Source organism: Myiozetetes cayanensis, unplaced genomic scaffold (genome assembly GCF_022539395.1).
Source record: "Myiozetetes cayanensis isolate MyiCay16 unplaced genomic scaffold, myiCay2020 scf2-11, whole genome shotgun sequence".
Lineage (NCBI taxonomy): Eukaryota > Metazoa > Chordata > Aves > Passeriformes > Tyrannidae > Myiozetetes > Myiozetetes cayanensis.
This window is the reverse complement of record NW_026087411.1, coordinates 40778744-40806600: the sequence shown is the minus strand read 5'-3', so window position 1 is coordinate 40806600 and position 27857 is coordinate 40778744. Positions and strand designations below refer to the sequence as shown.

Sequence of the window (27857 nt, the reverse complement as noted above, 5' to 3'; positions counted from 1 at the left end):
GAGTCTGTGAGAAATGTTATTGGTGAGCTGAGGTTGTACAAACATTGGGAAAGTGTACTTTTGTTCTGCCTCTTGATAAATTTTGAGTGGGGAAGCACAGGTATTGAAGCAACACTTGACATAAAAAAAACGGTGAAGAAATATTGCTCTACATGTGATAGCTAGAAGAAGAGCAAATTGCTGGAGCAAAATTATCTCTCTAATGGTTCAGTGCTTGGTGCATAATTCTGAGTTCTCATTCATATTCCTTGGAGAAGTCTGTAGATTGAAGTGTGCAGAAGGCCCAATGCTTCTGTACCTTAAAGTACATCTCTTGATATTTTTTTGTCTCAGATCAGATTAATTTTTGAAGTTGGACACTTTCCAAGGTGAGACTCTCCATTTTACTTCTAATTCAGGTGACTAGTCCTGGCAACTGACAGAATTTTCATTTTCAGTATGAGTTAAACACAAGTCTTCTCCTATTTAGTGTCAAAAGTCCATGCCTCAAGAGCACTGTTAGGTTTAGACAGAGAAATTGGATTTTCAGCACATCAGTTCAGCAGACATTTTATGTTTTTATAATTGTTTAACTAACTTTCTCATAATATAGATGTTTTCTATGGGCTGCATTATCCAAGGAAAAATCAGTGTTTGTATAGAAAACCCTGAAGTATGTTTAAAGGATGATTTTGCTTCCCATTACAGAGATGTGCTGCTGTGAAAATCTCATTGTTCAAAGTCCCACGGATCATTGCACAGAGATGAGAAGGAACTTATGTGCTTGACTGAAAAATTGCTTTTCTGGTATGGTGATACTCAGATATGTAACCCAGACAGGCTTATGAACAGATCACATAGAAAGAAAATCTTGTTATCCAATGTCTTCCTTGATTAGATAGAATCAAACTTTGTGTAAAGGATTTCAGTAAACAAAAAGTGCTGGTTTTTACCTTCATTCATTTCATGCTATCTTGCCCTGAATGTTCCTGACTGAGCAGAAGTTCAAGACCAGCAACAGTGTGGTCTTGTCCTGGTAAAAATCTACACTGATTTGATTTTATATTGTAGATTTCTTCCCTGAAGGCCCAGTGAAGTCCCTAGACTTAAGTTTTTGGTGGATTTCTGGCTTGATATAGACTGTCACAGATGTTTACACCAAATATTCCCCAAGTAGCACTTCTAATTCCTTTTGCAAAGGACTGCACAAAAGCTTCTTTTGAAGGTCAACTTTTGTTTGCCTTTAAAAGCAAGATTACAAGTGTAGGGCTTGGTTTAGTTATTTTCATCATCTAAGACAGTACAGCTTCTTGTGACTTCAGAATTGGAGGAGGAATCACATTAGAAGACATAAAGTTGTAAAAACCATGCTCTGTGCAGGCTGTGATCATTAGAATGAGGTTGTGCTTTGCAGGCGGTCTCCTTACTCTTGGCCAAATTCAAACTGTAAACTGTTTAAATCTGCTGATTTTATCTAGGAGGGATAGAATAGAGGGTTCAGCCCATCATGCTTTCTCATATGCATACAATCTGAGTGTGGGCTTCTAGGATGTTGCTCTTGAATTAGAAATTCAAATTTGGGTAAATTTAAATTGTTCTGATTTGTGCTTAGTTTTAAAGAAATGAAATTAAAGTGCTTTCTGCTTAAGCACTATATTGTGGTGTGGAGATAGGAAGCAAAACAACAAGTTCTATAGTAATTTTTTAGGTGACGGTAATGTAAAGGAGAATATTTACTGTTAAAGGACTCTTGTCTTTCATGATCTTCAGGCAGGGATCAGAGATGGCAGCTTCATTTCTATATGAAAAATAAGAATTTTCGGTACAGGATTTATTTGTTTTACACTGGTGCCACATGTGTGGTATGTTCTATTGCGTACATATGGAAACTGCATTCTGACTACATTTTTTGTTACTCTATTATGTATATTTTATTATATAGGAACTCTTTCTGTTTAAGCAGTGTGTATATTTTTATATCTTGCATGTGTAGAACAGCATGACTTACCTTTTGCCTGTTTGCATTCTTTGAATTTTTTCTTCGGAAGCAAAACATAAATACATAATAACATGGTATGCAAAGGGAAGTAAACTAGAAAAGTAGAAGGAAACATTCAGAAACATGCCTTCCTTTAGTAGAAAGCCATTCTTCCCAGTATTGTGCTAGTCAGCCTTCCTCTGAACAAAGCCACTTCCATACTGTCTGTAATTCCTGCCTGCAAATCGTAACTTCTTGGAATGTTCTTTAAAAGGCACTTTAAACATTATCCATTATATCATGACATTTAATGTCCTCTGCAGTGATGGGGGAAGCCTGTGATAGAGTGAGGAATGTATGAACCAGACAGCTTGTTCCCTACTCTTATTCTGTCTCCTGTTGCATTGAATTGGATTTCTTTTTTTAGCTTGCACACCATTCCCAATTACCAACATCATTGTCTTGGTAGGTTCTGTGTTACTACAATTCAATATAATCAGGAGCTATTTTTTTTTAAGGTCAGTAAAATGAGGTAAGTAAAGGGTACTGGCTTGCCTGAGGTGTTTGGATCTTAAAATTTTTCCCATAATCTCTTGTTACATGCCGGGTCAGCCTGAGCTCCTGAACATGCAGCATTCCCATATCCTCCTGCAACTCTCCAGCTGAAGTCCATGTTATGTCAAAGTATTACTTCATTTATCATCCAGAAATTACATCATTCCTCAACTCCTGTTTTCCTGTTCTGGTCTAACATATATACAGTGAGACCCTAGGGTATAGCAAGCCTATGTTCCTTTTCTTCTGTCCTCATTACAGATCCTAAAGTGTGTAAGTCCACTGCAAGTCATTTAAATGAAAGGCCTGCGTGGCATCTGCATGAATGAAGAAATTGCACATGATGTATAGATTGCTGTGGGTTGTGCAAGTGTTAAAATCCTTTCTTTTCCCACATATTTAGTCAGTTAAATTTGCATTAATTGAATTTCTGTCTTATTCTAGCCCTTCCATCAGCTGGGTCAAGAACTTTGCTTTCTCTGTGATGGAGTTAGCTTATATTGAATTTGAGAAGTAAGCTCTAAATGGTCCTTATAATGGTTTGCTAAGATTGTGAAGACAAGATGTCAAATTCTTGATTAGCTGTTCTGTCAGAGAAGAATAGCAATGAGTCAAAACTATGGACGTCTTCCAAGGCAAGAATTTAGTGTTATTCCAAGGAGCTCTTTCTAAAGCCATTTACCCTTGTAGTAATACCTAAAGCAGCTTTTAAGCAGACAGAATACCCCTCTTAAAATGAAATATGATGCTCCAGGGTGCTTGTAAAAGAAAATACTCTTTCTGGTTCAAGTCACATGTAACAGATCATGGCTGTTAAAGCTCTTTGTCGGTAGAATGAATCAGTATTGACTGCCTGGTTTCTCTTGCGGGTCATTAGCTTGTCAGCTAATTGGAAAGCTTGTGAGGGGCTTCTCTGTGGTGGTGTTTTGTGGTAGAAGAAAACAACCTGGGAATAAATGTAGTTTAAAGCTGTTTGTAGTTCGTAACCATGGCTGATTCTTACATGGTTTTGATTGCTATGTGTGCATTGTATGTTGGGCTAATCTCTAAAAGGGATAAGGGATTTCTATGCTATTGCTCTGAAGGCTAACAAGGGTTTGAAAAAAGATTCTACTGTGAAATTCATACCATAAATAACACAAATACACTTGCAAGAGTCTGTGTGAATGCTCTAACTGTAACAAAAGGATTCTTTAGATTCAAGTTTGTGGTTAATGCAGCTATCAGTAGTTTTGGTCAAATTACTTACTTACTAGTGATACCCTTGATTGATATAGGTCAGTTTAATTTAAAAAATCCCTTAAAATTATAGTTCTGCAAAATTCTCTTTAAATTATAATTCTTCTATTATTGAAGTGGCAGCATTTGATTCCTTATTTACCTTTCAGTGAGTTGATAGAGACTCATAGAAAAGAAATCTGTGTATAAAGAGGGTGTCTTTTCCCACTCAGCACCTGGTCCTGAAAGTCTGTATGGGGGTGTGCATCTTTGTTAGCAATGCAGACTTACTTTGTAACACTGTTTTGTATGTATTGTTTCAAAGGAAGTTAAAAATTGATCTCTCTTCCCATTAGCAGTGTGAGTTCTGCAGAGCAGCGAAACGTTGTGTGAAGCTGGGGAGGCTTTCTTTGAGGAAAGTAAACAGATAAGGGGAAGAGCACACAGAAGAGATTTGTTAGAGTTGCCATCTGTATACTGTTGTTCTTCTGGCTATAACTGCACTTTACATTTTATTATGGCCTGGGTCTTTAGAGTTGAATTTTATAAGGCATTTTCAGAACAATTGGGTCAGTCACCCATTATTCATTCAATTACACACTGCAGCCTTGATGCTCCCCCTTGACATCTGTACACAAAGCTCAGCTTTTTTTACATAACCTGACCAGCTCAGATGCCAATTGTGGGGGATGCTAAAAGTCACTTGGAGCTCCAAAGCATGAGAAAGGAAGTGGCTAAATAGTTCATTCCCTCTGGCATGCCCAGAGGCAAGCAGGAAGCTGATAATGGCATCATTACACATGTAATACTTTCTGTTTTGCACATATATTGCTGTAGAAAAGGGAGAAATTTGAGACTGCTGTGTGGGAAATGTCATTAAACCTCTTTTACATAGCTAGCCAGCTTCATTTCTGTTTGCTACCTTACACAGGCATTGACTTACACTGTCATGAGCCCTGTCTGAGAGGGCTGCCTCATCTGGAGCTGGAGGGGCCCCTGCGTGCTGGAGTGGTAATGATGTGACTGGCCTTGCTGGGCTGTAGATCGAAAAGGTGTGCGCTCCATGAAGCAGAATATTAGGGAAAGCATTGCAAATAGTTGTCTCATTAATGTGATTAAATGATATGGTGAATTCTGCCTCTGAGGCTGTTTCACTCCTGTGTGCAGCTGGGCAAGATGGCCCAACCAGCCTTTCTGTAGGTGATCAGCAACTGAGTGCGAGTCCAACTTCAGGTGCTTTGAGATTCAGACTCATATAAATGCTGACTCTTGAAACAGGGCTCAGTAAATGCTGTGTTTGGAAAATAAGAAGGAGTGCGTTCTCAAAAGAAAAATGAAATGTATAGAGGAGGCAGGCAGCACAAACCACTTACATGTCAAAACAGGCACTCAGTCTTAATGTACTTTCTGAATAACAGTGAGTTGTGTTTCTTCCACCTGTAAAATGAATACAACACCGCCTTATCATGCAAGAGTATCACTGAAATAAGCCCAGTGATGTTTCTGAAGTGTTTGGATGTTTCAGTGTCGAGGACTAAAGAAAAACTCAGGAATAATTTAATAGTTCTTCTTCGGGAAGAACAGTAACAGTAGGTCGTGAAAGAAGTATGTTTCTTATATTGCAGATAAAAGGAAAAATTGAAATGATGCTGATGGGGAGTTCTGACTGTCGTGTACACAGAATTGAGGTGTCTGACAGAAAATAGTGTGTGATGAAGTGATTGAACACTGTATAAAGCTGGATGCCTCCTAAGTAGGAGGGAGGGAAGTATTAAGCTGCAAAAAAATCTCTATCCTAACTCCTGATGTATGATTTGACTTGGATTTTCTGAACTTTATGTTAAAAATATAAATAATGAATTTATTTACGGGAATCAAGGGCATAGACTTGCACTAGATTTGGTAATATAAAAGTAGTAAACCTACTCATTTATAAATGTGGAAGAAAACCTTGACTTTGTTCAAGTGTGAGTGTGATGCTTGGATTTCAACCCACTGTTGAATCCATTTGGTAAATATTTGGTAGATTTTAAGGATCTAAAGAAACTGAGTAGTGGTATTTCACATATAATTACCTTGAGAACAGGTGACTGTAGTTGAACTTTTCCTGGTAGGGTTGAAAACTGGATTGTAAGAGGATAGTCAACTGCAAACTGTTTGTGTCAGAAATGCCTTTGTGTTAGGTGTTTGGATGACAGTCTAGCAAAGCACCTGTCCTGGACACTGCCAGGGACTTCTAAGACATGATTACACAAATAATCATAATTATGTCTCAGATGGTAAGTAAAATCCATATACTCATAAATAACTGTAAAGGTGGTGTTGGTTAGTCACTAGCAGCACTGAAACTAGATGTAGTTTTTTTCTTGGTATTGGCTCTATTGTGTTAGTATGAGTCATCTTAAAGCCTTATTTCTGTATTAAAATATGTCTTGTATAGCAGCCTGTGTTGAGCAGAAGTCAACTTTATTTTATTTTAATCCCTTCTAGCCTTCAGGAAAAAGAACGATTGTTCAGCATGTCCATTAAAGAAACTACTGCCAAAGTAAGTACATGTTTTCAGTTCTTCAGGATATTTACAGAAGCAGATCATCTTAATAAATCGCCCATGTTTTAAAAAGGTTGTTTTGCAGTATTCCTTCTAAATAGACTTTGCACATGAGTATTTTCAAACATACACTGAAAAGCCCTCCCCAGCTTTACATTTGAACGGGCCACAGAGATTATAATACTTAAGGAAGCAGATGGAGTAATTTCTTCTTTCTCAGCTTTTTTTACTAGTGATCAATCCTTTTTGCTCAGGTCTCGGTTCAGGAACAGACTCCTTAGCTTCATGAAATAAAATGAGCTCTGGTCATAGCTGAATGTTTTCATTTTATTAATAGTGAGCCTCTTACTTTCTTACCTAACTGGCTTTATTTGTGTGAAGGGAAAAGCATTAACTAAGTACCTCATTTCCCTGCCCTTTTACTAATAATCTAGCTAGCAATCTCGTTCTCACATTCCTTTAAAAATACAAAGAAAAGTGCTATGGCATAATTATCATAACTTTTGTTTCTAACTGGAAGTGTTAGTACTTTTCTTTTAATTTTCTTATTTCTCTTGGCCTCCTTTTAAGAAGGAGAATACTAAAGTTTTCTTTTCTTTCAGAGTAGCTCAATGAGCCACAGAGCATCTTTGCTCCATGAATGTTCTAGAAAAAAAAAGGATCACTTAACTCTAGCTAATTCATCTAAGTAAGTTCATCTATATGAAATGGAGAGGAAAATATTTCTCAGTTTTGAGCATAATGAATTTATACTCTGAAATAAACTTGTTTTTCATGTTCTTTCTCTAGTAGCACTCACCTAAGTCAGTAAAAGTTTTATCCTTTGTGATCTGTTCTTCCTAATCATCTTGACCAACGCTTTTAGTATGCACTGTTAAAAAGATCTTTGAAGACTACATCTCAATACCATTCCTTCCTTCTCTTCTGCTTTATTTTGGACCTGTTTTCTCTCTTCCTTGCTTATGCCCACATATTGGGAAAATTAGTGTAGACTATTTTAACATGGTGCTTCCTCCTGTATTTTTTATATTACTATGAATAAAGTATCAAGGAAATTATTGTAGCTGACCTGTGGCTCATCTACTAAAATGAATGAGCCATTCAGTACCTCAAAGTGATATGTTCTTTCAAGCTATTTGCAAACTAAAACAGAAGTCACAGAATTTGCCTTCTCCCCAGAAAATGGGCCTCTTGAGGTTTTATTTTACAATCATAGTATCTGGAGACTTTTTCAGTAAGAGCTGAGACGTTGGGTAACAATAGAGAAGTCTGCAAGGTAGAATTTCATAACTTGCTTATTTTTTTAAATTTTCAATAGATAAAATATTATTTTAATTTCATTCTATTTCTGTGTGATGGTTTTTATTTATTAGAAAAGATAAATAGGAAGCATGTAATGAAACTCCTCCAAATAATTTACTCAGTAGTTTATTCAGATCATCTCATCATTTTATTTTCATCTCAAAATAAATAGAGCTGGTCTTTTAAGCCTTTTTATTGTACGGAAGAAAACACTCATTTGTCAAAGGTCTTTTCTTTCCCTCTGTGCCACTGGCATTTCTATGGCCTTTTCTCCTCGTCTGCGTTGTTTTCAGCCATGGCTGCAAAAGCTAAGTTTTGCCTGCTAATGAAGGGAACAATGTCTCTTTTTCACCACCTTCCTTCAGAAATTATTATCTACTTTCTTTAATGGCAAGATTATACTGTGTGGGAAGCCAGGTGGACTGTTCTTTCCTTCAGGCAGTGTTGAGGGAATTTCTTTATCTTTTCCAAGGTGCTGTTGTAAAGAAATGTGAAGGTTACTCAAAATTCTTTTTTTCTTGAGATGATTGGAGGAAGAGTAAATTCCAGTGCTTTAGTTGCTGTCCTTGTCCCTGTTTTTGCTGCTGTATATTAACATCATATGCTGGAAAGATGGAAGAGGATGACAGTGGGCTAATTTGCTTTTGATATTTTGCTGCTTTTCATTTTGATTCCACACATCTTTGCCAACCAGCTTCCTACTGGTTTCAGATAGACTGCTTCTTTGAGAAGTGTTTGTGTCTGAATACAGATTTGTAAGGTATATTCCCAAACAAAAGCCTTTTTTTTTTTTTTTTAAGTCTGCTTTAAAAAAACCTCACAAATCGTTGAAGAGGATTTTAAAATAGATACAGTATATACTTGGCTGTAAAAAACTTCCCTGAAACTGAAAGGGAGTTTTTCCAGATTTGAAGTTTGTTGGTCTGTGGAACACAGCAGAGCTTGTCACTGAGAACAGGGAAAGGTCATCACTGTGGCTCCAGGCACCTGCAGTGAGACTGGGTAGAGGAGGATGGCGCATTCCTGGGAGCAAAGGACACTGGCATTGTGAATGTTCACCATCTTTGTTAGCGAAGAAATAACCTTTCCTTAGTGGCTGAATAAGCTACTGTAATGAATAATAGTATCTGTTATTAAGATAAAATAATTAGAAAAAATGAAAAGAATTGGAGCTTGTAGGGTAGACCTAATGCAACATAGGAGCAGGGCTATTAGTTTAGGGAATATTACTTTACCTTTCCCAGTTGCTCATTTAGTTTTGTTGAACTATGCCATATGATAGGCCTGAAGATTAATGTTGTTCATTTATCTGTGGAATACATGTGACATAGCTACAGGCAGAGGCTCGGCAATGTGTTCACGTTCCAGAAGAATCATCTCTGAGTTGGAGAAGCTGCCTTTCAGCTTCTGGTCCCTGCTTTTGGTCCATTAATAAAGAACACCAGCAAGCTTTGTTCTGATGGTAATGCTTACAAACTGGACAGTGTTCACTAGAAACTGATTAAACCTCCCAGCTTATTTTGCATAATTGCCAAACAGCTGTCTAGTCATAATGACTTTAAGTTACTACCAGCATGGGATATATTCATGCAGTTTTCCTGGAGCTGAAAGATTCCCCATCTAATTGCAATTCACTGAGCCATTCAGTGCCCCTAAAGAGAGAGCACTGCTTAGAAAGAAGTCATTAAAAACTTTCAGATTTATTTTGGAGATGGGAGACAGAAATGGCCTTTGGGTTCTTTGGGCACATTTATTCACCTCTGATAGGTTTGGGGTTTTAAAAATACTTTAACTGAATTAGTTGGTGAGTCACTTAGAAGGGGGTACTGAAACAAAGTGAGATATCTGGGAATTGAAAAATTGTAGTAGGTGCAGAAGTGATGAGAGATGTCTTTTTAAATTAATAGGATGACTCTGAAGTCTTTAGATAGTAACAGTTACTGCTTGGAGGATAGTTCTTATTGACTCAAGAAAAAAATATGACCCATTTATAATTAAGAGGTAATCTCAGCTAAATTAAGAGGGTATTATTAATTTAAAAGGATTTACAGTTAGTGTCAGATCTGAAATACTATACTTTAATTGTAAAAGCAGATAATCCATTAGAACTGTAACACTTTTGCTCTTTAAAGGTGAGGTGAGAGATGTGCTTCTGTTAATAAGCATGGCACTTGTTTTCGAGGAGGAAAAAAAAGTGAAGGAAGGCAGGGAAACTTCTCTCTGGAGATTTCATTTCACATCACATCTTTTCAGAACTGGCCTGTGCCTATCTTGACTATTGCTTTGCCCTTGGTTCCAATGTTTTCTTAAGTGTCAGCTACAATTTGGAGCAAGTATTTGACATCTGCCTTCAGAACAAGTGTTTTGCCTTAATTCAATGAAAGATTTTTCTATTGTTTATTTTGCTTTCCTTCCCAAGTGATGCAATATGGAGTAAACCCCAACAGTTTTGAATATGTGAGAGTTGTATGAATTGCATATGTTGCATACAGTCCTTCTGAGGTGGCAATGTACACTGAAAAGTAAAGTACAGAAACAGCTGAACTTCCATTATGTTTTTTTCTCTCCTGTCTCTCTCCATGTTTTTAATACCAGTTCTGATTGATTGCTGAGAGGCCTCCAGTTAAAAAGATGAAAGAAAAAAAAAAAAAGGGAGAGGGCAAGTCAGAAACCTGAATCCCAGTCATCTGTGTCTCCTGACTGTGAAACAAAATACAGTATCAAGCTGGTATAGCCTTATTTATTACCTGTGCAGAAATAATGCTACCTTTTTTTCCAGTGAAGATGCAGAGCAGGGTATATTTTGTGTAAAAATTGCTGCACATTGTGTTATGGCACTTTAATCTCTAAATGTTGGTTTTTTTATGCTCCACTCCAAGCATCACTGTTAAAACTAAAATTGTACAGAATTTGTAAAATGGCCTTTCTTCTGTGTGCAGCCCTCAGTGTCTAGTAGTGAAACGTGTCCTCTCTCGTGCAGGAGCTAATGCTAATACTTTTCTCTATTTTTATAATAGAATGTGTAGCAAAACCTGGAAATTTTGATTCATCTTGGGTATTTCTGTAAAGACATCACTTTTTATTAAGCTTTTTTAGCTTGCTGCAGGATGTTATGTCGTGTCTGTAAACCAAGAACATTTGAAGCCCCATTTGAGCTGCCTTATACTTTTACATGAATGAATTCTGTATCATGGCTGTCTGCCTCAATTTAGGTTTGCACAAGTCAGAAACTCTGCAGTACTTTGAGGAGGAAAGTGAGTGATATTGAGACTCAGCTACCAGCTCTACTTGAAGCCAAAACGCTGGCTGTTTCAGGTAAGTTTTAAGCAATGAGAAGGACTAACATCGATAAGGGTTGTATCAGAGCAGTTACTGACCTCGTCATAACAGGCTTTTCCTAAAAAGTTGTTGATATGCTTGTGTACATGCCTTGAAATCATGGTAAGTCCAGCTGAATGAGGCTGTGTCATGTCTTGTGTAAGGTATTTCAGGCCCCTCTCCTGTAGTAGTTTGTAACTAGTGGCAGAGAGGATGCTGTGTGGTAGGCAGTAAACATTCAATAGACATGGTATTTTTCTGTAGGTGAAATTGGTATATAATTATCAGTAGCTGTTCCTGGACTCTACAAGTTACATGCTTACAGCTCTCTGGCTAAGTTATAAATGTATAACTAAGGTATCAAAATTACAAATGTGGCTTTAAATGACACTTTAAAATGGATTACAATAATTGGCAGCTTCTGCTGTTCCGATCATTAAACAACTAATGCTGGCAGCAAAGGAGCAATTTTGTCCTTGGAGAACTCATGCATGTTATTTACAACCAATGAAACACTGAAATGTGGTTACAGAGTCTGATACATAACAGCTTTACCTTCCCCTTACTTGGCATTGCTGCACTGTTGACGAACAAAAAAGATTAAGCACAGTTCTTTCTCTTGAATTGGAAGAGGTGGGTTTTCTAATTCAGCAAATGGTTTGCAAATGTTTAAGTAAGTGTCTCTCTGCTAGATACCTGTCTCAGAGAGCAAGCTGAGTAGAAGGGGATGTGAATTGGAGTACAAGGAGTTTTCCAGTGTTACAACAAGTAAAGAAAGGTTAAAGGGTTTTTGATACATGTCGTGGTGAGATGATGTAGCTCTCCACAGGTGATTTTTCTTCTCAGTTATATGCAAGAATCTGTATTGCACACATGAATTATTTTAAAATAAAACTTTGTGCAGTGTCTCATGGTTTGTTTGCCAGAAGTGGATGACATCAGGCTTTAGCAAAATCTGAAAGGAAATCAAGGCCCAGATCTTGTGCTGCTGCTGAGCATGCTCAATTTTCTTACTTCTCATAATACCTTTTTGAAATGAAAATCCTCCTTATTTCTCTGTCAACCTGTAAGAGGTAAGCTGAGCAGTCATCCTTCTCTACCCACAGGCTGTCTGAATGTAGGTAATTTTCTCACTCTCAGAAATGGGGTCAAAGTTTTCCACAGCCATTCTATGGCTTTCTTGAGAACAAAATGTGCAACTGCTTCATGCTGCCAGTAGGAAGCATTTGGCCAGGAAAGCTGTATCTCAGTCTGACACTTTGAGAGAGTGAATGACAACTTGAGGATGGTTTCCAAAACGTTCATAACAGTACTTTATGTTAGCTCTTGAAAAAGGTTGCCTGTTTCAGGAACGAATTCCAAAGGCAATTTAATGCTGCTGTTTCTATAAACTGTTTTCACAGTACTTTGACTGTGACTGCCCTTCTTTGCTTTTTAAGTATCTGTGCAAGTTCTTTGTACTGATAAGAAGCACTACTTCTTTTTTTACTCTTGCTCTGAAAAATTCTTCCTTTAGGGGATTTTAATGACTGTGAATGGTACAATCCTAACTTGTTACTAAGACAGAATTCTGGATGGCACCAGTTTTAAAATCAAGGACAAAAGATAATGTGGTGACAGTGGATACTGTAATTTCTTCACCTCTGTTTAAGGTACAGATGCTTTTAGTTAATATGGTGGCACTGGTTTGTGTTAAATGCAGATTTGTATGCAGAGGATGCAGGAGAGATATAAGAATAAAAAGAAAATTATTTCTCTGAAGACCTGATAGTAAAAAAACATTGGAAAAAAATAGAAATATTTCCATTTTAGAACATGAAGTGAATAAAATCAGAAAATCCAGGAAGCAGAGTGAATTGCAGCTAGCAGAGAAGCAAGTGAGAAAGAAAAGATTTGGTAAATGCAGAAGAAGAAAGAGGAAGGAAGAGAAAAAAATAGATGGGTTTTTATGTTGTTTTCTTTTTTTTTTCTTAAGACAAAACCAGTGAGCAGTAGATAATATAAAGAAGGCTGTATCACTCAGTTTCTGTGTATTCCTCTGTTAGGTGTAAATGAATGACACTTCTTAAATAAGTCATAATTAAGAAGTAGGTCTTAACCTTCTAAATACTGGTTAAGATTTAAGCAGGATACTGTATGTACATATCCCTTGATCTGTCAGTCAACTAACAGTGTTAATGGGCAGCCTGGATATACTGAATCATTAAAAGATGGAAGAATGTTCATTTGGGTAATGTGCAATTATTTAAGGACAGCCCTGGAACAGCATGACGTTCAGAAGGAACTGTAGTGCGGACATGTAAATATGCAGTAATAATTAAGTTTGATGGTCATAGAGGTTTTAATTTAGCCTGGAAGCATCAGGCAGGGATAAATAAATGTCTGTTACTTCTATTCTTTTTCCATAGTAGTTAGATAATTCATTCAGATAGTTTCTTCAAAACCAGTATTAGTAGATATGGAGAACAACTGTTCTTCTCTATATAGTTGTCAAATCAGTTTTGATTTGACGTAGCATTTTTCTTGAGGAAGCAGTAAGAGTTAAGTGACTTTGGAATGGTGTCAAAGTAAAAGGGTAACTGTATCCCAGAATTTAAATTAGATGAGTTTAAGAATATAGTTAAGTGATAATTAGTTTTCAGAGCTTACATGTGGTGACTTAATAATGTGATGGCTTGTAAAGCTTTGATATATACTTCAGCCTTTAATGGCTGCCTTAGGAGCTTCAGACAACATTAGTCTTCTACATGCATGGTATTTTATAATCCAAATACATTGATTTAAAGTATTGATGCATTTGCAACAGAAAATGTAAGAATACAGTTGATCTTATTTTTAGAGGAAAATAGCACAATAAATGCATTGTAAGCATAACAATTCTATTAGTTCTGTCAATACAATACATTGGATTTTAAGGCTGTATGATAAATGACACTGTAAAGACAATACTATGTACATAAACATATCTCCTCATTATTTTGTTCTGGGAAGAAATATAAAATTAAATTTAGAACACAATTTATGAATATTTGGATTATTGAAGGCCATAAAATAAATACAGTGGGTTTAATTAAGTCCCAGTGAGATTTTATATGGGAAAAAGAAAAGAAGTCCATACTTACACGTTCAAGAGGTATTTCTATCAACAGTTACAATTCTGTTCCTTTATATCAACAGCTCACTTCCGTTTGACCTGTTGTGACAAATATTCCTGAGATGCTAGTCCAGAACTTTCCTCCAAAGATAATTAGCAGAACCTTATATTGTTCATGGTTTTTAAGTCAGTAGCTTTAGGTAATTATAGCTAACAAGTACTCCTGATTGCTTGAGATGTTACTGTTGACATACATGTTTGTAAATACTCATTCATGTAATCTTATAGTTTGGCATCTAGTAGGTATTTGGTTGTGGGTCTATTTTTGTTTGTTTTGTTTTGTTTTTTTTCCTTTAGTCACAACAGAATACCTTAATGGCAGTGCTTAGAAACTTGCATATGATTATTCGAACCACTGCTTCTTACAGTAGCTCTTAACATGCTTATAAAAATTTTGTCATCAGTTATAGGAAGAATGTGACATTTAGCATGAAATTTTTGGAGGGAATAAATTTTGAATGAAATAATTGGAAACTGGTAAGAAAATTCAAGTAGAATGATGTGTAAGCAAGTGTGAACATAACTGTAGAAATACTATTAAAACTTATTTTCATACTTTGGGCAAGAGCAAATCATATATAAGAAATGGTGTGTTTCACATTTTTCCTTAGTGAGAAAATAATTTGGTAATAGAAGGGAGGATGCAAACTAAAATGAATTTTAGTCCTATTACATCTCTTTCCTGTGTTTGAATAAAAGTGTTTGTTTGATATGTTTTGTAATGTCTTCATAGATTCTGTGAAATTTCTCCTCTTGAAAATGCATAGTAACATGGGACTAGATAGCCAGAAAGTGGCTTAGCAGGGAGCTAAGCAGGCATGAATGAAATACTGAATTTGTTATTTATGAGATGCTTGTCATTAACTTTCCTCATGTTTTTGCAAATACAAGTTAGATGCAAACACAGAAGTTAGAGTGAGGTGACTTGTAGTTTAATTTTTTTTTTTTTAATATGAAAACTGTCTGTACCAGTGAGAGATCACGTGTCATCATCCTATAATTAGCATTACCTTGATTTCATTATATACTGGCAAGTTGGAGCTGCTTGGAAATGCTGTTGTGGGATGATTTCCAGCAGTAGAACAATAAGGGTTTTTTCTTTATGTTAATGTAGAAGTGTAGTTTATACATAACATGACATAAATACTAGATAGCACATTTCACAAAGCTTCATGTTAGGATTGTTGCCTCTTTGGCTGCTCTTTGATGCTCATTTAGGGCAAATTGGGCATGGCTCAGAAAACAACTGTATCAAAAAGAGCCTCCTGCTTTCCAGCTTTGGTGCTAAGTGCTCTTGTTGAGAATGAGTATGTTAGAGAGGTGTCCTAGTTTAAATGGGACAAGGGTCTTTTGCTGAGGATGAATTAGGAGGAAAAGACCCAAACTTCTTTTTCTAAGCAATTATAAATCCGAAATTAAGAGGCTCCGATTGAAGGAAAACAAGTTATGGAAAAGGGAAAACAAAAAAATAACAGCCCTTTATTAAAAGGTATGTGTGTATTAACAGGAACACGAAAAAAACCTAAGTAAAACAACCAAGCAATATCACTATACCCACCAATAATCCCCTTCAAGAACAAAACCGATGAACCGGCAAAAGGAAAATTTAAATAGTTCAATTTTTAGCACCCTTTGGTGCAGTTCCAGCCACAGTCAGCAGGGGGTGCCGTCGGGTCACTGGAGATGCAAAATTTGTAATGTCCTGTACCGTTCACCAGGTGGCGCTGTTGGGCTACTGAAGGTGCAGAACTTGTAGTGTCCTATTGTAGTCACCAGGTGGCGCTGTTGGATCACTGGAGGAGCAGAACTTGTGATGTCCAGTGCCCGTCACCAGGCGGCGCTGTGAGATCCTTGGCTGCCGCCAGGTTTGGGGGTGGGGGAAGAAGGGGAAGGAAAAACAACAGCAATAAAACAGAAAGTTCTCCCAATGGAAGAAAACTCACAAACTTCAGCTGATTAGGGTCCATTGTAAGCAGGGCCTGCAGCCAGCCACAGCTGAGCCGAGAGCAGCAGCAAAAACTCCCCTCCGACAGGAAAAAAAAAACAAAACAAAGAAACCTGGCAGTGTCTGCAGCCCGCAGCAGCCTCCCCTCAGGGCAGAGAGACGGAGCTCTCCCCCCCAGCCTCCACCCCCTTCCAGTCACACACCAGCCAACTCCTCCCCCTTCATTGTCAAGGAAACTAATCTCGGCCATTAGTGGACCAGGGCCGATTCTGTTGTTCAACTAATGGCCCATATACAGAGCACACACACACAGCAGGGGGAAGGGAAAGAAAAATTCCTTGCTAAAATCGGAACTATGACAAGAGGGGACACAGCCATCAGGCTGAAAGATGTCAGTGCAGGATGAAGGACATTTTAGTCTGTGATTTATATTAATGTGGATGTCTGGTTTGCATGTTTGTGCTATAGTTGGTCATTCCATGCGGAAATATGTATGGACATACAGTTCTTGGCAAGATGTTAAGTTCATCCCCAAACATGCCACATGCAGCTCTCAATTTCTCTTTCATTGGAAGTCAATGGTGCTCCTTTTTTTTTTTTTTTTTTCTTTTTTTAATCTTCTCTGTTTCTGAGAACTGTTGTTTGGTATGTCTTGTTGGATGACATAGCTGGTTCCACACTTTCCAATTCCCACTTCCAGTTGCAGCCTGGGTTGATATCAGAGACATATGGAAATTAATTCTACTTCATGGCTGCAATGTCTGACTCCAGCATACATTGGTGTGTACTGGTACGTCTTTCCACTACAGTTACTTTGTTCTCCATGAAGTAGAATTTACCACTGTGTGTTGGTGCAAGCAATGTATTTTTTGGCACACCTGTTAACTCATTTGAAAAATAATGCTAGTGAGTCCCCCAAACTAACTCTTAAATGTTCACTCAGACTTCCAACAGCTATGTGTTGTGGTTTATCCCCAGCCAGCAATTAAGTACTACATGGACACTCTTTCAGCTCCCAGTGTGGAGGAGAATTGGAAAAAAAAAAAAAGTAAAACTCAGGAGTTCAGATAAGAATAGTTTAATAATCAAAACAGCATTAATAATGATAATGAAAAGGAGAGTGAGTGAGGTGTAAAACTCAAGAGGGACATTGATGCACAATATCAATAAAGTGATGATCACCCCCTGCTGACAGATTTCCATCCTATCCCCAAACAGTGATTGCCCCCTCCCAGCCAACTCCCCTCATTTTGTACACTGGGCATGATGTTCTATGTTATGGAGCACCTCTTTATCCAGTTTGGGTCAGCTGTCCTGGCTGTGCTCCCTCTCAGCTTCTGGTTCACCTGCTCACTAGCAGAGCATAGAAAACTGAAAAGTCCTTGATTTTAGGGTAAGCACTACTTAGCAACAGCTAAAAACATCAGTATGTCATCAACATTATTCTCAACCTGGGTCTAAAACACAGCACTTAACCAACCACCAAGAAAGAAACTTAACTGTATCCCAGCTAAAACCAGGACACTGTGCCGTTTGTCCTTTTAGTCTCATTTCCAAATGAGACTGCTGGATGTTACTGGCTTTCAGCGAACTTCAAAGGTAATTTGTTGTAGCTGAAGTTCCAGCCTGATATGTGACCAGACAGCAGAAAATCTTTGCTTCTGTTGCAGAAGTCAGTCATGTAGCAACTTACTCTCTTTCTATCCTGTTACCTAAGCGGCTATCCCTGGAGCAGGAGAGGAGGTCAATTTACCTCTTTGGCAGTTCCTTTTCTGGGATTATGTACTCAAAGGAGACATGGTAGATGGGGAGAGGTGTGAAGGGAAAGTGCTGTTACCCTATGGGAGGATGTGATCTGGAGGAGATGTGAGAAACCCCTGTGAAAGGGGACAGTGTCTCTCTTTCCGCTGAGTGTCCAGGGAGGCAAGGTGACAAACATTTGAACCTGAGGGCACGCACTTTTGGGGTCTGCACCTAGGTGGCATGATTTCTCTCCCAGGTATTTCTCTGGTTTTCTTTCCTGGCCTGGTTGGTTGATGATTTTATGCAGCCCTCAGGATTGTGGGGATCAGTTCTGGGCTGTTTCTCTATTCTCAACTAGTCCTTTCCTCTCCACTGGTAGTGGTAGTGACTGGGGTCAAAGGCAGAAGAGGAGAGATGTAAAAGAACCAGATATTGAAAGGCATAAGGTGACTGGGAGCTGTGAGGGAGAGTGAAACAATTATTATGGAAGCCTGTGTGCACATGTCTGTGCTGTTGTGTGACCCTTGCACATTGGAATCCTTCAGTTGGGCATCCTTCATCATGTTGAAAGAAAATCATACATGACTTGCAATAATCATTTGTTGGATAATTTACATAGTAAAGTGCTGGCACTAACATGCTTTTGGACTATATCTCCAGTTCAGGCACTTGAGAGCATCTGGTAGCCTGTCACCAATAGCTATTGCTCTTTGGCACAGATTGGGTCTCAGTATTGCTGAATTGCCATCTTCCAAACTTCTGCCTTTTACTTCAGTGTATTTGTGCCTTTTTTATTGATAATGTTCATTTGAGCCTTCGAGTTGTTATTGCTGATTTGAAATGTTATTACTTTGAGGTTTATTTGCCCTCTTCCCCCCCCTTTTTTTTTTTTTATATCTGGGTTACTCTGTGGTGACTGATTCAGTCCAGGTACAGGAGGCTCTCTATGGCTGAGAATTACTTGAGAATTTACTCCTCCAAATGCCTGTCTGTGGGGTCTCTCGCCTGCCTCTAGATGACAATTACCTTTCAGGATCACATCAATCATTCACTTGCGTTATGCTTCATAAAAGTGTTGGCACATGTTATTGCTTAAAAGCAATAATTGTAATTCAAATATGCTGGAATCCTGTAAAATGTTTCAGGAGATAGTAGACCGTCCCTCATTTGCTGTTTATTTTTTCAGAGGTGCAAACACACTGGCAGTGCTTCCAGAATCTTACATTTCTGTCATGTGTTAGGCTTTTTTCTTTTCTTTTTGAATTGGTGAATGATATTTGTTTTCTTCAATGTCTTTTCTGGTGTTGGAATCACTTTGTATTCTCATTAATCAGAGGCTGAAGGATTTTCAGCCTTGAATTCCAGTTCTGTTGATAAATACTATGGTTGCAAATGCCCTAAGCTGAAATGTAAACTTTCTTATGAATTATTAAAGGTAGTAGTGTTATTTTATGAAAAATTAATTTATAGATAATGTTAAAGAATGACCAGTCTATTATTTCTTATATTGAAATCAGCGTGCAATAGCTATGCTTTACTAATAATGCAAAAATTGCTCCTTTGTCTGTACTACAGTGAACATTTTCAGTAGGGATGGGACTTACCATTATTTATACTTGAAGCAGAGAGACAACTCTGAGTGTATGTAATTTCTGCCATAAATATGAGAAAAAGTCTGAATAAAAAATTTGTAGGCTATTAACTTAGTCTTATATTTTGAAGGGGGAAGTATTTAATAAATAACACATTAAATTAGTAACACATTTGTTGGTTTTTATAAAATAGGACAGATTTCAAACCATATTTTTAGTCAATTTTTTGCTGGCAAATGGTATCAGAATAATGATATTTTACTTCGCGGCTACTAAATGGACAACAATATGCCCAATATAGAAAAATCTGACAATGAGCTGTTATAATGGGCATGAGTCTGTGGCATGTAACTATATATAGAGAAAATATATTTGATATGCAGAGTACTATTTAGCTATAGTCATACAAGTAGGATTTTAGGAAGAGAAGAAATAAGGTAAATATACTAATGTTTACAGTAAGTAAAGGCAATTATATAGCTACTTTCTGCCTGGGGATTTTTTTTTTCATTACTATTTTTCCAGCGTGGGTTGTTTTGCTTGATTTGGCTGATATTTTTGGCATTTCACATCAAGCCGCTGGAGCTTACCTGATGTCACTATCTGTAGAGAGCGGGTTATGAAGGATGAATGCAAGGAGAGAGCCCCAGAGGGCAAGATTAAGGAGGAAGTTTTAACTGTTTTTGTTGCTGTCTTTGAGATAATGGTAATGTTCAGTCCCTCAAAGTGAAGTGTACGTACTCAGTTCCTTATAACAGTGTACTGCATGTTATTCTACCAGTTCAGAGCACCGGATACTTCACGTTTGCTGCAGTAGTTTGCACCCAGTATGTTTATATGAACGTATATATTCAGTGGCTAAAATTGCACATTTCTAGTAAATGTCACTGTGAGACAGGAGGAAAGATGGCAAAAGTGGCATTTTGTTCTTCAGTCCCCTTCACAGAATCCCTGTCTCATGTCTTGGTTTAGTCCAGAATCTCAGCATTGGTCTCAGACTATTAATTTCTTAGCTTTGTTGTCTCTGTACAGATTTTCTGAGTGACGAGTCCAATTAGCTTCAGTGATTTTTGAGTTTCCTGGGAAGAATTTGGTCTGACTTATATCATCCCACCAGAACTCTTTCACTGGTATGGCTGTATAAAACATAACTTTGAGTGGTTGACAAAGTAGCAGTTACTGTGTTCACTTATGCAAAATATTAATTTTATCATCAAAAAGAGGAATCCTAACATTTTCATGATATTAACAGAATAAAATATCTTGACATATGTCTTCAGTATATTTCTATGGCATCCAGTGTGACTTTGCCTCAACAAACAACTCCAGGAGGGCATGTTTTTTCATGCTGGCAGCTATGGATTATATATTAATTTTTTAATCAACCTTCTTATGGCATTTAGAAAGCAGTTACTTTGGTTGCTGTGATTGAGGTCAGAACTCACTGATGGTACTTGTGGTGCACGAGTTTTTCGAATTTCCGCTATAGACTTTCAGACATTTCTGTTGTCATGGGAAGCTGCACCAGGTGGTGGGGGGAGTTGTTGACTTTTGGGTGTGTATCTGAAACCGTTTCCTTATAGCCTCAGTTTTGATATAAACTTCTCCTCTGGGAATTAAGATCCATTCAGTATGTATAAAACTTTCATATGCAATATCATACCTTTTTCCTTGCTGTCTCCTGAAATGAAAGGGCAGGCTCCAGATTCTAATGAAGATTCTCTTGCCTTCATGTTTTATTAAGACTCCTGTGCTTTGATGCTTGGAATGTGTTCAGGTGAATGAAAGCTGGACTTAAGTCTTATTGCCTTAGAGGCGTCTGAATATCTGCCATTTTTCTAGTGATTTTTGTCTTACTTATCTTGCTGCTTGGTTTTGCCTATTTGGAGACGTGATAGATTAAGATAATAAAATTTCTTCTGTTGTTTCCCAGTAAATGCACTGGTAACACATAAGATCCTACTATTTGTAAAGCGTATTTTTGATTATTTAATTGTATAATTCTTCATAAGACAGAACTGGAAACAGGGTTTTAACTGGGAATTAGAAATAATGGACTTCTGACCTCTTAAAGAGAAACAAGCTTTAAGTGAGGAAACAAGCAAGAAACAGCTTTAAGTGAGGAAGAGCTTAACTGAAACTACCATAGCCTTGAGACTAAAAAAAACCCTCAAGAAACCAAACACAAAGCAAGACTATCACACTTAACAATGTTGAGTCTTTAAGCCTGAGTTATTTGATACAGTATTTTCCAAAATTTTGGAAAGTACAGCCTCCCTTTGGCTCACCTGCCCTCATACGGCCACTTGAGTTTGCAACAGCATGTTTCCTCCAGGAGAATGGTTGTAGTTATTCATTGAAAGTGCTCCCATTCACTACTGCACTTTTGAGGAATGGAACCCCTCTTGGCAGATGTTGGTGGTGGTACTTTGGGGTCTAACAGGTTGACAGCCTGTCTTTCAAAAGTACTGTAAGTTGAGGTGTACTTCAAAAGAAGAAAATGATCTCACAAATCACACCACAATGACCAATGAATTACAGTATGACATTTTCTGAAGTATGAACCCTTAGAACAGGTTTCCTAAAAAAATGTAAATTGTATCAGTAGTTAAAGACTATACTGTTTCTGTGTGTATAAGGTCAAATCAGTTACTATTTTTCTTGTAATATTAAAGAAATGCATGTTTGCAAAGCAGATTTTCCTTTTCTTTTTCTTTCGTTCCCTCAAAATTGACATTTCAGTTGCTGTTGGGAAGTATAATTGCCTAATTTCCTGGGATTGCTATGTAACCTACTGATGTTGCAAGTGTCTGCTTCATTGTCTTTTTCCTCTTTCTTCCCCCTGCCCCCACAAAACATGCAGGAAGTAATTTCGGCACTGCGAAGGATCTTGCAGAAGAAATAAGGTCATTAACATCTGAGAAGGAGGGACTGGAAGGACTACTCAATGAACTGTTGGTTCTGAGTGCCAAAAATGTCCGAAAATTAGAGAGAATTAAAGATGATTACACCAGACTGAAGCAAGAACTTGAGCAAGGAGAGACTGCCTTTGGTAAGTAGTTCAGAGGCTGTTACAGCTTTTTGCTCAGTCTGGAACTCCTGGAAGTGTACTGGGTTTGATGAATCGTTCTGCATTTTACAGAATGTTCTGAGGAAAGTTTAGCCAGGACCTAGATAAACAGTATGTTCAATATCTTCTCAGCTGTTTCCGCTGGAGTTGAGGGAGTCTATGTGGGAGAAGGGATATTACAGTGATACACAACTTTTTGAAATCTGTCTTAGCCCAGTTCTCAAAACCTTTCTTTTCTAAGCTGTTTTTATCGTAGTGATGATGGTACTGCACATCCATTCACGTACAGAGGAACATGTCGATGTTTCATGTGTACATATATAGCATATTTGGTGGTGGATCTGAACATATGAGGTGGAAGGGAAGCCAGATTCTGAAAGCAAGAGTTTTCATAGCAAATTTAAGTTTGAGGGAGAGTTTAAACAGCTTGCCAAATGCTGCTCTCCTATAACTGTAAGCAGTATGCTTGGGTTGTAGAGTCATGGTGGAAATGGGGAGGTTGTCTGCAATTACTGGGAAAGTTATTGATGAATTATCAAATAGTTAGGTCATTCCTAGGCTTTGCTTACCCTCTTGTCTGCTCTGCTCTCTCCTGAAGTTAAGCAGATAAATGGCCTTGCTGATCGCTTAAATGAAAAGGCTGAGTAACATTTGACTGCCTGCAAATGTACAGTTACTATAGTTACCTCTATAGGTATAATTCTGAGAGTTACTTTGAAACTTTAGAGGTTTGAAATGTCTTTTCTTTCTCAGAGTCTTATGAGCAGTAGATTGGTTGAAGAGAGTAAGGTACCACTGTTTTAAAAGTATGTGAAATTTCTTCGTAGGCAAGTGGATAAGCAGAGCTATCTTAGAAACAAAAATATTTGTAGGCAACTGGACTACAAAGACTACAAAGACTATTTTAAAAATTAATAGAACTTTATATGTACACACGCTACTAGATAAGAACTTGCCTTTTTAAAATCTAGATAAAAATTCTTAAAACTATTCCTTAAATTTAGTGCATTGTAATACAAACCCACAAATGCACATCAGCAATGCTTTCTCTACTTGCATTTGCAAGTGAGTTGAAAAGGGTTCTAACCTTCTAATCAGTCCATTTTGTTTCTCTTTTGTTTCTAGGACAATTAAACTTCCTATAATTCACATTTACTTCCTATTTATATTTTTCTTCAGCAGGGTTTTAAATAAAGCCTGTAAAAAACTTCTGCTGAAGCAACAGAATCTGTAGCAGTTCAGATTATTTTCTTTCCCTTTTGCATTTATGTAGCAGTACGGAGATGTCTTCTTGATCTGATATACTATCCCACAATTTATGAAAATAAATTTCAAAATACTAGTTGTTTGCTATGGGGATTGTTGTTTTAATTTATTGTGACTCTGTAGGCATAAGAGGAAATTTATCCTTGTGTAAAATAAAACTCTGTCAAGCAGATACTAGTCAGAGATACATAAACTGAAACATGAGATATTCCTTTTTTTCTTGTTCCTGACCCCTTTATATGTGATCTACGCTATTTTCTTCTTTAATAAATGGAAATTCAGGTTTGAGAACATTAGCATGAGTTAGATACCATTGCATTTAACAGAATACAAGCCTTCTGATGCACTCTGGAAACCAGTGCAGATGGTGTCTTGAGGATAGCATGCACCATTATGAAACCAGTGTTATTCAGCAATTTTATGTTTAGAGAATAAAGCATAAAGAGTTGGAATACAATTTTTCTACCATTTGTTTTTGATGTTTAAAAGAACTGGAGGTAAGTGTGTTGACTTCATCTGCACTGTGAAAGGTGGGATTTGAGTTGGGGTAGCTGAGCTGACTTACTTCACAGCCTCAGGCTTGGTGTTGAATTTATGCCAGTAAAATCTGTGTTGCTGTGGAGGAAGGCAGTTTTGCCTTTTCCTTGTGTTCCTGCCCCATCTCGGTACACCAGGTCAGTGTAGACAAGAAAGCTGATGTGAGCTAGGCATTAGAATGCCCATGTGACTCACCAGTGCGTGGTGGAAGCGCCAGCATCAGCATGAGGGGTTCAGCAGAGCTGTGGCATTTCTGATGGCAAGGGGTGTTGACCCATTGGTTTTGGTGACAGTGTGAATTTTGGGAGAGTATAGCCTGGCAGGAAAATGGCTCCTATGATGCTTGTTCCTTGAGCTAGTAGAGCACCACAGGTTCAGCTGCTCTGTGCTGTGAGTAAAATTAGCATTGTACCACTGCTTGGTGCTGCCCATTCTTGGTTAGTTTGATGACTTAAAGCTACAAACCAGAGAGAGAAATCCTTTCTCCATCTAATTCTACTAGCTGAAGGTGTTAATGTCCTATCTGTTTTTGTTAATATCTGTCTGCCCAGCATTTATTAGCTTGGCATGAAGGGTTCTCCAACTGAAACAGCAAAAATGATCAGGGCTAGGCTGGCTGATCTGTGTCCTGCTGTGCAGCAGGTACCTGTGATTCCTCCTTGTGGCACACTTGTGCTGTGCTTTAGGTTTGCTCTGGAGTAAGTGTCTGTCTCTGAACTAAACATAGGCCAATGAAAGCAATGTGGAGAAAGAGGTCTCTTGGTCTTCCTGGAGTGATTGGACAAGAGGGAATGGCTTCACACTGACAGAGGGTAGATTTAGATTAGCTTTTAGGAAGACATTCTTTATTATGGGGATGGTAAGGCACTGGAACAGGTTGCCCAGAGAAGCTGCGGGTGCCCCATCCCTGGGAATGTTCTAGGCCAAATAGGACAGGGCTTTGAGCGACCTGGTCATGTGAAAAGTGTCCCTGCCTGTGGCAGGGGTGTTGGAACTAGGCAGTCTTTGAGGTCCCTTCCAACCCAAGTTTTTCTATGATTTTCATCTTTAAAGGCTTATCCCAGCTTAACTAAGTCAGTGGGTTTAGAAGTCCTTCGCTGAAGAAAGGAGATGATTATTTTTTCTTCAGTAGAGGTAATCAGACCAACTAGAGCTGTTGTCTTCTCAGTCTTGAATATGAATTCTTTCTAGGGCATAATCCTATACTTTCCCTGCCTCAGGAGCCCTCTCTTTTTTTATATAGCACTGTAAAACCCTCTACCTGGGTATTCCTGTTTCTAGATCATCTACAACTTGAATTGTTATGTTTTGTGCCTGTCAGCCTCTTCAAAACTTTTTTTTTAACTGAAGATAATACTGCTTTGTATGGGAAGCATTAAATAAAAAAAAATTAAATGCTAAAATATGTGTGTATGTTTGTCTTTCTCTTGTGTATAAATTGGTCACCTACTTTTTACTTCATTAATAATTGTTGATTTCTCACAGTAATGCAGATATAAGGAAGCAGACGTCAAGGGAAGAGACTTAATCACACAATAATCAGAGCTGGAATTTTAAATAGGACACATCATTAGCATGTTAATGAATTTTCTCACTCTGTGCCAGCTGCCCAAGTATAAAAGATATTGCAGATGTAGTGCAAAAATCAGGCTTGGCTTACTGCACTGAGAGCTGTCAGTGCTCCCTGTAAAGGAAATTTGACAAAAAATCCTTTTGTATTTTTAGAGATGCTCAAAAATGGTTTTCCCATTGGATAATAGAAGCATTGACAAGTAACATAGGCTATGTATCAGCATTTTAGGATGAATAGTACTAATTTGCCCTTTAGACATTGACTTTCTTCTGAGACCATTAAAAACACTTCTGTAAAAGTGATCAGATTTTATTGTCATTTTACAGATAGGAAAGCCAGACACTTAGAGGTCATGTAATTCTACCTGAAATGGTGATGAAACAGTTTCCTGATTGATGGTCTAAGCATCAGTACAAGTCCTGATTGAATCAATCCCTTGCAATAAATAAATGTGAAATCAAGTGATACTGTGATTTTGTGTGAGCTTTACATTCTTCTAGATGGTAGCCTAAGAAATAATGGTTCTGGAGAAATTGCTGAAGGTCTTGTACTTGATTGTTGACCTGCCTTATAAAGTCGGAAGGTTCTGTTATGGCAAGGAAGGGAACTGCTTTGTAACCCAGAACAACCAAACTTGTGTTCCAGACAAGTGAAGCTTAATTACTTGCCTGTCTGCCAAACTGTTGGATTGCGCTTACAAGTCCTGGCTTGAGTCGATTGGCATTTATAACCCAGGGCTGGAAATGAAACATATCCTCTTGTTATTATTACCAGTACTGATCGGCAATTTTTCCTCTCTCATGTGCTGAATTCCTTTTTTGGCTGCTCTCAGCCTTTTTCTGGCCCTGTTACACTTTAGGGAAAACATTTCCTGGAAAGTAGTGGATGTATGCACAAAACCAGGGGAGACAGTGTTTCCTGATCACATTGCTAGGTTGTGCTTGTCAAGTCATGTAAAGTAGAACTTCTGTAAGAAATATAAAATAAAGGCTTCCATGCACATGAAAATTACTTTTTAACCGTTTTTAAAGAAACCCTCTTGTTTGAAGGCTGATACTTCAGTCTCTACTGCTCAACTCTTGTTGGCATCCTTGAGTTTTATTGTCTTAGAAATTGCTTGTGTAAGACCTAAAGCTCTTACAAGCCTACTTGTACAGTAAAGCTTTCTGGAATCAAACAGATATATTTATTAAACAATGAACTAGATGTTAGCAGAGGGGTTTCTTGGGAAACTGGAGTTTTCTTTCATGCTCATCTTTTCTTTCTTTTGTTCAATACTCACACTGCATGCTTGCGCAGAATATCTTACAACTTTTTGTCCCCATAACAGATGAGAAACCTATCGTAGTCCAGTTTTCATTTACTTTAAAAAAAAAAAACCCAAACTTTGTTTTGGCTTAACTACTTAAGAATAAAATGTGTTCAGAATGTACTTCGAAGAATAACAAAAATTATTCTAATCTTTTTGCAGTCATTATTTCAAAAGCTGCATATTTTACTGTTATAGAGGATGCAATTAATTAGTCTAAAACTTAATATTGTATGGACAGCAGAAACCACTAGTGGTGCTGCTTAAAGTAATGCTGGCTGTTGCATACTGAAATATTTATGAAGAGCAGGTTCTGTGCTCCATGTACAATTGTATGGAATGTGATTTATCAAATTGTTAATGACCATTTACTGCAAAGCACTTTTATTCTCTTTCAGAGACGCATTTTTGTTCTGACTGGTTCAACAGTGAAAGTCTTATAATAGAAATGCTAGAAGCAAATGCAGTGTGCTTCCCACTGGGAAACCTACCTTTTTTTTTTTTGTTTGTTTAAATATTTGGTTTTAATAATAGCTATTATACAAAAGCTTCTCTTTTTCTTTTCATAACTGATTTTTGTAAAGTTTTTGAAAATGTCTAAAGATTATTCACAACTTTACACCATTTTTAATTGTTGCAAAAAATACCAACTCAGGATCTGCCTATGACGTGACCAAAATGATTCCATGTTTTACTTCAGTGATTTTCCAGGTGGTGTTTTTAATTTTCATCCTCAGTGCTAGTTTTCCTGCACCAAATAGGCTTTTCAT

General features: G+C 37.6%; 1 protein-coding gene across 5 annotated transcripts in view; it reads left to right on the top strand.

Moving 5' to 3' along the window:
- Positions 1-27857, top strand: part of DISC1 (DISC1 scaffold protein) — a 188727-nt gene that overhangs the window by 69300 nt on the left and 91570 nt on the right. For all 5 annotated transcript variants that reach the window (XR_007628977.1, XM_050315928.1, XM_050315929.1 and 2 more), the window contains exons 7-9: positions 6221-6275; positions 10793-10895; positions 22196-22384. Coding sequence is in view for 4 of the 5 variants with exons in the window: in XM_050315928.1 (XP_050171885.1) it covers positions 6221-6275; positions 10793-10895; positions 22196-22384 (347 nt within the window). In the remaining variant the exon portion in view is untranslated. The remainder of the gene's footprint in view (positions 1-6220; positions 6276-10792; positions 10896-22195; positions 22385-27857) is intronic.